Genomic DNA, 10,931 nt, shown 5'->3' on the forward strand with positions numbered 1-10,931 from the left:
CTTACCCCCCCCCCCAGTTCATCTACATCTCTCTTTAGTTGTAATGTCATGATTTGGCTCAGGGTCGCAAAATTGACGGAAATGAAGCCCTGTGATGTTTCACTGTAGCCGGTTTTTTTTTTCAGTATCTTGTAAATCATGAAATCATTGTTGGAATTAAGATAACATTTTTAAATTTTTTAATTTGATTATCAAAGTTTTTTTTTACAGTTAAGCCAAAATTAGTATTTAAATGTTTTTTTTTCTTTACAAGAGAGCACTGGATTGAAAGAAAAGAACAATGTGAAAAAAAAACTAGTAAAATAAATGGCCACTTTTAATTCTATACTAATGTTTAAGACAAATGATAGCTGAATTCGAGTAAAAAATAAAATATAGTTATTAATGATGATTTTAATAGTCAAAATAGTTAAAATCAATGTCAATAAATTTTTTTATATAGAAGAAGTTTTGTCTATTAAGAGTGTGGGTTAGTCTATTTTTTTGGTTTAATGTTCTTGAGATTTTTTTTTCAAGCTTTGTTGTTTTATATATAGGATAAAAAAATCTATTAAAGAAAACACTAAACTTGACTGAGTTTATAAATCAAGCTGCTGATTTAGTAGATTTACTTACATCATCGAGTCATTGTTTTTTTTTTTTAAATTTATTTTTTTTCTTATTTTTTTTTAAATAATCCAACTCTTTTCACCAATAATTTATTTCTTATTTAGCTCGGAATTAGAAAAATAGGACTTCATAATTTGTTAACAACAATCTATCATTCTTATATCAATTACATATGTTTGACACAAGTTTTTTTTTTAAAAAAATATTTAGTATAAGAAAGTTTTCATACAATTTATCACGTTGGTTTTACGCACCCGGTATGCACGCAGACAGCTGGCACCAGGTTTTAAAAGGTGCTGCAGTTAACAGGAGGGGTTTACATTCGTTCTACCAGGACTGACAATGAGATAATTAAATATATTCAGGCCTAAAAGTTTATTGTTCCTCTACGTATGCAATCACAAAACCTCCTTTTCCTGTTTGTTTTTATATTTAAAAAAAATAAAAACATAAATATTTTTAATATTTTATATTATTTTAATACATTGATATTAAATAAAAAATTTAAACCTACCAACGAAATAAAAAATTTTAAAGCACAATCACAGCCACTCTTATTTAAACCTACCAACGAAATTAATTATTTCTGTGTTGTGTATTCACTCACTGTTTTGATAACAAATTTAAAGTATATTTGATAAAGAGCAGAGAATTAAAGGACAACAGACCATGACGGCCCAATACCCTTTATTGAGCTTCTACCATTGGGAGCAGCCATGTTTTCCAAGAAGCCTCAGCTCCTGGGCCTCCCTTGGCTTTGATGTGTGTGTGTGTGTGTGTGTGTGTCAAAGGATGCTTTCGTTACCCCCCCCCCCCCAGTTCATCTACATCTCTCTTTAGTTGTAATGTCATGATTTGGCTCAGGGTCGCAAAATTGACGGAAATGAAGCCCTGTGATGTTTCACTGTAGCCGGTTTTTTTTTTCAGTATCTTGTAAATCATGAAATCATTGTTGGAATTAAGATAACATTTTTAAATTTTTTAATTTGATTATCAAAGTTTTTTTTTACAGTTAAGCCAAAATTAGTATTTAAATGTTTTTTTTTCTTTACAGGAGAGCACTGGATTGAAAGAAAAGAACAATGTGAAAAAAAAACTAGTAAAATAAATGGCCACTTTTAATTCTATACTAATGTTTAAGACAAATGATAGCTGAATTCGAGTAAAAAATAAAATATAGTTATTAATGATGATTTTAATAGTCAAAATAGTTAAAATCAATGTCAATAAATTTTTTTATATAGAAGAAGTTTTGTCTATTAAGAGTGTGGGTTAGTCTATTTTTTTGGTTTAATGTTCTTAAACTTTTTTTTTCAAGCTTTGTTGTTTTATATATAGGATAAAAAAATCTATGAAAGAAAACACTAAACTTGATTGAGTTTATAAATCAAGCTACTGATTTAGTAGATTTACTTACATCATTCGAGTTATTGTTTTTTTTTTTAAAATTTATTTTATTTTTTGATTTTTTTTTAAATAATCTAACTCTTTTCACCAATAATTTATTTCTTATTTAGCTCGGAATTAAAAAAATAGGACTTTATAATTTGTTAACAACAATCTATTATTCTTATATCAATTACACATGTTTGACACAAGTTTTTTCTTTTAAAAAATATTTAGTATAAGAAAGTTTTCATATGCATTATGCATTATCGTTATGCAGTTAAATAAAAAAATAATTTTATAGTGTAAAAAATTTATTAAATCAAATAATATATATAACTTCCATCACAAGCTCACCTGATCAAGTTAAGTTTATTCCCGGGTTCATTTAATTTTTTCGAGTTAAGTGTTATTTGTTTTACTATTTTCATCCTTTAATACCATAATACTAGTTTTTTACTTTATTTTCTTTAAGATTATCCTCCCAACTCTTACATATCAGCTCATGTTTATCCAATATATTTTAATTTTGATATTGAATAAAAATATCATTCAATTCCCAGTTAAAATTTATTTTTAAAAAATACTTCTTAAAAACTGTTTAAATATTTTATTTTTGTTGCGTTTAGAAACCTTTCTACCCCTACAGAGTAATAGTTGATACTTCTATCACTACGAGTTCTACCCCTACAAAGTAATAGTTGATACTTCTATCACTACGAGTCAAAAGACATGTGAGATTGTTCACGTGAAACTGTACTGGCAATCAATTACCGTTTCCTGTTTGATCGGTGCCTTAGTTCTATTTTTATTTTATAATAAAATAGTTGTTTTATTATGAAACAAATAAATACCTTATAAACATACAAATATCAAGTATACCCCAAAATTATCGAGGCAGCGTTAATTTTCCATCCAAATTATTCTTTATATCTAAATTATTTTGTTTTTTCAATACAACTCGAATCAAAACATGGATAAAAAACAATTAGTTTTTTTATCGCATGCTCTCCAAAATACACGTCCTCGATGTTGGATCGAATAATATAATAGTTTGCTCCTCCGAACCGGGCTCGGCATGGGCACAACCTCCAACGGTATAAAGCATATCCGACAGTATTTAATTGCTATCTGACATCGCATTACCGTTATTCTTTTAATTAAGAGCTCGCGACAGTATTACCGTTATTCTTTTAATTAAGAGCTCGTGAGGTTGATTCAGTCTCGGATGTCCCACTTGTTTACAAGTTAATTTTGCCATCCGGTAGATTTTGAGTTTGACGATTGTCGAGTTAGCGTGCACCGCTGTCACTTTCCACGCTTTGATGAGGATTTTTTTAATAAATAAATAAATAGCTAGGAAAACTCAGTATTTGCAGAGAACTAGCGGGAAGGAAACATTTTAAAGCTGGTAGGCATTTATTAAAAAACAATTAGTTAAACTTTATTTTGCCAGGATTTTATTGTTGCTACGGGAAATTGAAAAGAATCCAGAAAACGGGTCCCTGTACCGGAAAACCACCGGGAATTACACGCGAGATAGTTTCATAAAAATAAAAAATAAAATAAAAAAGAGCTACAGAAGGATAGATGAAGATTGTACCACAGATCAATGCATGCCTTTCTCCAGCTCTCGTGGTGATGTTTTGTATTCAATGATGTTGTTTTTAAAATGTTTTTTTATATATCAATATATATAAAAAAAATATTTTAAAAAAATTATTTTGACTTCAATATATTTAAATAATTTAAAAATATAAAAAATAATTTTTTTTAATGTTGAAGCACGGATACAAAAAGCAAGATAACAAATAAACATCCTTATTTTTTATATTTTAGGATTAAATATGTATTTGATGAAGTAACGTGGGATGTGTTTTTTATTTTTATTTTCTATATTAATACATCAAAAAAACAATAAAAAATATTAATTTAATAATTTTTAAATAAAATATACTTTTAAAACGACGTAAAAACAGAATTTATCTCCCTTCCAAACACCAACTAAACGAATAATAACTAGCTGGTCGACACAAAAAAAGAAGAAGCAGTGAACGGAGACAAATAAAGGTAGGTCCAAGGAAAAGGTGTTCCGCCACCTGGGTAGAGAATAAATACTGAATAAACGTGACGTTGCCACTTGCAAGAGAAAATCACGCCCCCACGATCCTACAAGATTAAAAAAAAAAACCGGCATTACATGACACTAACAAGCGGCAGTAATCTGTTTTAAAAAAATTCAGCAGTACCGAGCTTGGAGGTCCCTGTGCCATTCAATTTTTGTCGATATGATCCTCGTACTACAATTTTCTTAATGTAGCCCTCTTGCAACATCCTCTCGCCTGTTAGTATGACACTAATCCAACTTTTAATTGTTCCTAAAATGAAAAATATTGATAGACAATAAAAAATAATAATTCTGAATTTTCTAGCTTTTAAAAATAACTAAATTAATTAGAAAAAAATCAGGAATGCTCGCTCTCTTTGTAAAAAAATCCAAGTGTTAAATAATTTATTCAAATTAAGTTCATGATGGGTGAATAAATCAATTACTTGTTAAAAAAACATTAAATCTTAATTTCAAGGAAAACTAATAATTTTTATTGAAATTGGCTTTTCATTTAACTAGTTTTTAAATAATACTATTTATCGTTCATATGATTTAAAATAAATAAAATGATGAAGACCGTAAGAGATTAAAAATAATATAACAAGAGAGAAGCATGTTTTCTAATTATTTTTATTGAAATTGTTTTTTGAGAATTTAAACTGTCTAGATTGTTTTGTAATTTCTCATTATTTTTTAAGTAAGAAAAAGGTATATTCCAAGTTAAGGTCACATTATCACCTTTAGAGGAGCAATTGGACATGAGGATCGCGTACAGGGGCTTTATTGAAGATGTTATATGTGAGGGACCATTTAAAACAAATTGAATGGAACAGGGACTGCCAAGCTCTTTTATCCTTAACAATCACAGGCAAGGAAAAAATGATTTGCCTGCATCTCTTAAGCTTAACACAGGGTCTCTTAGCAGAGAACAGTAGCACGGCACCCCACGCCCACCACCAACTGGCAATGGCATAGAGTCAGTGACCTCACTTGCTTTTTTCCCTTTTGGCTAAACCTTTTTCTTTGTCTCTTTTCACCTTTCCTATCTTCCCTTCTCGAATCTCATCAGCTACTTTTCTTTATTTCTCTCTCGTAGTATCTCAAAAACCCCCCTACTTTTTGCTTAAAGACCCAGATATGAACTAGGGTTTGTTGCCAATGCAAAGAGCTTGATTCTTCACATTTCCATTGAGAATAAATGGGCGAAATGGGGAAGAATGTGTTTGTTTTGTGTATTATTTTGCTCTTGTTTTTTGGAGGTGTCACTTCAGCTCCCACTACTACTTCACCAGCAAGTGAGTAAGCTGCTTTTGTTTGATCTTTTATTTGCTTATCGACTCGAAGATTTTAGCCTAATTTCTTTCTTTTCGTAGAGATTGTTAGTGGGGTTTTCTCAAATGTCTTGTCTGCTTTCATGAAGTGGCTATGGTCTATGAAAGCCACCACCAAAACAGGTTTGGATCTCTGATTCTACCGCCACGTTTGCTCCTTTTGTTCTGTTCTGTTTTTTTTCCTGCTGGTTTTGGTCTCATGGAACTTTCGGTGGCAGTGATCTCTGGTCGTCCAATGATGAAGTTTGAGAGCGGGTATACCGTGGAGACAGTGTTTGATGGAAGCAAGCTCGGGATTGAGCCTTACTCCGTGCAGGTGTTGCCCAGTGGGGAGCTTCTGATTCTGGACTCTGTTAACAGTAACATTTACAGGATGTCTTCTTCCCTGTCTCTCTGTAAGTGGGTTTTTTGTAATGAATTGGGATATTGATTGATTGTCCTTATCTTCATGGATAAGTTTCCCTGTTCCTCTGATGCATTTGTTTCGAGCGTAATGTTTTTTTTTATTTTGCCTCTACCAATCATTTCTTATAACCTTTTCTTTTCCTGTAACTTTGTATTAAACAAAAGACAAAGATTATAGGCCAATATTCAATAGTCTGCATTTAGAACGCAGATAAGCTGCTTGTTCTATTTGACGCGTATGATGTTTTCTCAGATGTCAAATTATACATCAATTTCATCGTTTTAAGAAAAATGCAAAGCAATTTTATTGGAAAAAAAAAGTTTCAGGAAGAGATGCTTGCACAAACTTATTTCTCTGGAAATAGCCTCGTGAAGTTCAATATAGATACCACTTTCCCCACCGTGCATGTGGTGGATTGCAACTTACGCGCGCTGCAATTTACAAAGAAATTTCTTTTTCATATTTGCACTTTACACGATGTGGTGTAGTGGATTGCAACTAACAATTTGCTACATCTCCTCTACCTTAAACCAATTGTGCATTTACCGTGCAGACAGCAGACCTAAGCTGGTGGCTGGATCCCATGAAGGATACTCTGGACATGTGGATGGAAAGTTGAGAGAGGCAAAGATGAACCACCCAAAAGGGCTTACTGTAGATGACAGAGGAAACATTTATGTTGCAGACACCATGAATATGGCAATCAGGAAGATAAGTGATGCAGGTAGATGCTCAGTATTTTGTTTGGGAGGGGTTTAAAGGCAACCTTAGATTTGGGGGGCTTGAGTACTGTTATCAATAGAAGGTTGTTACTAATGCTGGCTGTAGATGCTAGTTGCTGATATGGTTGAAAAATCTTCATGTAGGGGTTACAACAATTGCTGGAGGGAAATGGGGCCGAGGGAGCCATGTTGATGGGGCAAGTGAAGATGCGAAGTTTTCTAATGATTTTGACGTGCTTTACATTGGAAGCAGTTGCTCCCTACTTGTTATAGACAGAGGAAACCAAGCCATCAGAGAGATCCAGCTGCATTTTGATGACTGTGCTTATCAATATGGAAGTGGTTTTCCGCTTGGTAAACTGATCCATTTGAATTTTTATCTTCTTTTATTTGTCAACATGTTTTGATGTTTAGGTGATCTTTCTCTTTGCAGGAATTGCAGTGCTGCTAGCAGCTGGCTTCTTTGGTTACATGCTAGCATTGCTGCAACGCAGGGTGGGAATGATTGTTTCTCCACAGAATGTAAGTGTCACTTATTTTTCAACAAATTGTCATTTCTTGAATCCTTACTCCTTAGCACATCTACAAGGATACTTATTGGTGGACAGTTAAACAAATTATTCTCCATGGAGTAGTTCGAACTTGTCTATTTTTTTTTTTCACTCTTTTGTTTATTTTTATTTGTTTAGCTAACTCTGTAATAGTTTTCCCCTGTTGGTTAATGGATGATTATCAGATAAGCTTTTGCAGAATTATGCTTCATGGCTTTGCCAGGAAGAAATAAATCTATGCAAACGAAATTTAAAAATGAATTTCTTTTAGACAATTCACTTTGAGGTTCGCAATGCAATCTTGGTCCATTTATTCAGTGCCAAAATGGCAATGTCGTCTCTTGTCTGAAAGTAGTTCGGTCACATTTCTCTGAAGTGCCAAACATAGATCAATTATGCTGGCAAAGCATTTATCTGCATTTTACCATCTTCTAGTACGCAATGGACAGATTCTTTAACCTCTTATTCTGCGCTTCTGGTGGACCAGGTTGCAATGGAAACTAGCTCTACAGGAAATCCTTATCAGAAGCCTATCAAATCATTCAGGCCACCTTTAATCCCAACAGAAGATGAACAGGAGAAGCATGAGGAAGGCCTATTTGGATCCCTTGGCAAGCTTTTCATCAACACTTGGGCATCTATTGCAGAAATTTTGGGAGGCATATTTCCCAGTTTCAGAAAGAAGCAACCAAGCTATCAGTATCAAAACTACCAGCAGCAATCAACTTCTTGGCCTGTGCAAGACAGCTTTGTGATACCAGATGAAGACGAGCCGCCTTCAACTGAAACCAGAACCCCAACGCCTAGGAAAACCTATCCATTCATGTCGAAGGATACAGAAAAGATGCATCAATGGCGGCAAAGTCGTTCTATCTATAGTGGGTGGGATGGAGATTTTCAGCAGCAGCAGCAGCAGCAGCAGCAGAAACAGCAGCATCATCATCGGTATCAATCCTCTACCCCACATACTTACTATGAGCAAAGCTACGAGAAAACCAATGAGATTGTGTTTGGGGCAGTTCAAGAGCAGGATGTGAAGCATGGAACTACGGTGATATTGCCTGTAAATTATGGAGATCCGATACACAACCGCCACAGCATCCGCTCTCGAACCAATTCTCTGCATTAAACAAATGGGTATTGAGTATGTGACAATATGCAGAGATTTTGGAGGCTTCGGGGTATACTTGGTGTCAGGATTTATTCTTAGAGAATGGGGGTTTTTTGGGAGCCGCTTTAGTGCTTTTTAGGGTTCACTCGGTCTGGTAAAAATAATATAGTTGCATTACATGGTGCTTTGATAAAAATTGGTCTTAAGAAGTTATGAAGATGCCTTGTTCTCTGATTCTGTGTATCGAATGCGTGGTTGACAATGATTTGGTGAAGGCCATTTGGACAGAAATTCATGAGCCAACCCGTTGTTACATAATAAGAAGGTACAGTTTGATGTCTGATCCTTTTGGGATGAAAACGACTGTCTCCCTCTAATTTCTCGTTTTTGACCTTATAACCTTTGTTTTAATTTTTGCTAGCCAATTAGAGTCCACATTCTCCAACTTCATGTCACGGGCAAGCATCACCTGCTCTCTTGCTAAAGTAGACGAAGAAGAAGAAACAGCGATTTTGATATTTCTTAACTATATTCTTCGATAATTCTCCAACTATATTCTTCGATAATTCTCTAACTTAATGTTCATGGCAAGCATAGTGAAGATTTTGATAGTTTGCTCTCCAACTTTTATGCTTCGCTTGTCAATTGTTCTTAATTAATTAACTTGGGTATTATTTTTTTTTTAATTCGGTAACCATCTGTGTACACGCATGGTCCTTCAGCTTGATCAATTAACCCTGTTGATCAACCTCATGGTAGTTCATAAGGAGATGAACCGACGGTCTAAAATCTCTCAAAATTAATTGGTCAATTAAAGCCACCAACATTCAGAGGGATCATTACCACGGAATATGACTAAATTAAGAAAGTAGAGGAAAAAATGTGAGCGGCCTGGAACCGGAAGTCACCGTGTAGAATATCGAGGCGGTGCCCCCCTCCCCATTCTTCAACAATTATACCTTCTCCTCCGAGAACTTTCTGTGGCTCTCTATAAAATGACAGAACCACACAAGAACTTACGTGAAGTATGACCGATTGACTATGCAACGTTGACAAATCCACTGGTAACCAAGCGTGAATCCATCCAAAATGGACAATGCGATGACGATGCTCAAAATAGGTTGCAAAATGTTGCAGAATAATTGAAATCATGTTCTCTTGACCTGATAGCCAAGACCAGCTACTTAACTTCAAACACTTCCACTTTCCATCTATTACTCGACCTTTCTTGCGTAGGAACATGGCAAATCTACATGGAATTGGCACACAAGGAACAAGTCTTGCTTGAACAAGCAGTGGATGAAGAGATTTGGTCCCTATCAGGTTGCCTGCAATAATTCCTTGATATCATATCCTTGTTGCTGAACAAGAACAACCAGAAATAGTGTTAGCTTTATTTCTTGACACGGCAACTTAAAAGGGCAATATTTATCGCTCCAAGCAAACTCTTTATTGGCGGCCCCCAAAGAGTCCAAACTGTAGAAAGCCAAATCTGAGCTCCAATGAAGCTTAAAAGTGACCGTCAGAAGCAAGCTATATACCTGAAGCAAGGAGAGAATGGTGAATACCCCCGAGTTCCAGAAAGCATGGATTGTGATTGGGTTTACGAGTATGAAATTCCCAGAGCAGTCCCTACGGAGATGAATAAGTTCATTTGTTTTCTGCAAAAAAAGGCCGCTTCGGAATTTATCCATTGGAAAGCCAGTTACTTCAACGTCAAATATCTACAGCTTAAAATGCTTCATCATCATGGCAAGGCCATTTTCCTAGTGATAGTACATGAACTTTCGATCTAGTAACCAACGCGCTCATGTTACCTAGCACAAGTAGTAGAGGAAACTCTTTATATTTTATGTGAAAAATATTTTATAAAAAAATATATTGAAAATATCAATATAATCATTTTTTTTATCAAAAAAATAATTTAATCTATCAAAATGTAAGTAAAAATATAACTTTCATTGTAATTTTCACTATCAATTAAAATAGATGTAGTAGTCCCGATTTGAGAATGAAGATCACTGTTAATGCAATTATTAACATAATTATACGAACTATATTTATTATCATATATAAAATAATCATAGTGGTAATCATCACTCCTAACCGTCTATTTAAATAACTAGAATTTTAATAATTAGAAAATACCACCGACACTAATTAAGCTCACATGACACTAATTGCCAAACTAAGAAAAAAGTGCAACCTGCTTTATTTTCAAATGAATTTGGTTTGACCACACTAATTTAGTATTTTTTTTTTTTTACAAAAATAACTTTCTAGTTTTAAATTCTAGAACTGCCATAAAAAAGAAATTATTAAATTTTCCTTAACACACCAAACTGATACAGAAGTATGTTTCTAAAATTATCCAAAAGGGGTTTTTATTGATAAGGATTTAGTCAGGGGTGAAACTATAAAATTTCAATTGGAGGCGTCATCATAGAAACTATAAGGTTGGAGAGCAAATATTTTATTTTTAAAAGGGCTAAATGCATAAGTGTTATGAAAAATCTGAAAATTTAAGGATTAAAATAAAATTTAGGGGTGCCAATCTCCCCGACACGTGCCATGGTTCCGCCCCAAGATTTAATCTTGGTTCGAAGATATCCTTATCATAAAATAAATAAATATATATATGTGTGTGTGTGTGTGTGTGTGTGTGTGTGTATTCTTCACATAATTATATCCCAGGAGTTCCTAAG

At 33.8% G+C, this 10,931-nt stretch overlaps 1 protein-coding gene across 2 annotated transcripts; it reads left to right on the forward strand.

Annotated features, from left to right (window-relative positions):
• The first annotated feature begins 5,011 nt into the window (after positions 1 to 5,011).
• Positions 5,012 to 8,861, forward strand: LOC105123635 (uncharacterized). Of its 2 annotated transcripts, XR_841895.1 has the most exons (8): positions 5,012 to 5,400; positions 5,479 to 5,559; positions 5,655 to 5,831; positions 6,396 to 6,566; positions 6,709 to 6,918; positions 6,998 to 7,086; positions 7,603 to 8,551; positions 8,648 to 8,861. XR_841895.1 is itself a non-coding variant. In XM_011023320.1 (7 exons), exons 1-7 carry the CDS (start codon positions 5,304 to 5,306, stop codon positions 8,242 to 8,244), a joined length of 1,467 nt encoding a protein of 488 aa, XP_011021622.1. In that variant the 5' UTR covers positions 5,012 to 5,303; the 3' UTR covers positions 8,245 to 8,858. The 2 variants fall into 2 exon arrangements, 1 of the variants encoding a protein (XP_011021622.1); XM_011023320.1 differs by having other exon boundaries at positions 7,603 to 8,858.
• Positions 8,862 to 10,931: the final 2,070 nt, after the last annotated feature.

The sequence above is a fragment of the Populus euphratica genome, unplaced genomic scaffold (assembly GCF_000495115.2).
Source record: "Populus euphratica unplaced genomic scaffold, PopEup_1.0 scaffold9.1, whole genome shotgun sequence".
NCBI lineage: Eukaryota > Viridiplantae > Streptophyta > Magnoliopsida > Malpighiales > Salicaceae > Populus > Populus euphratica.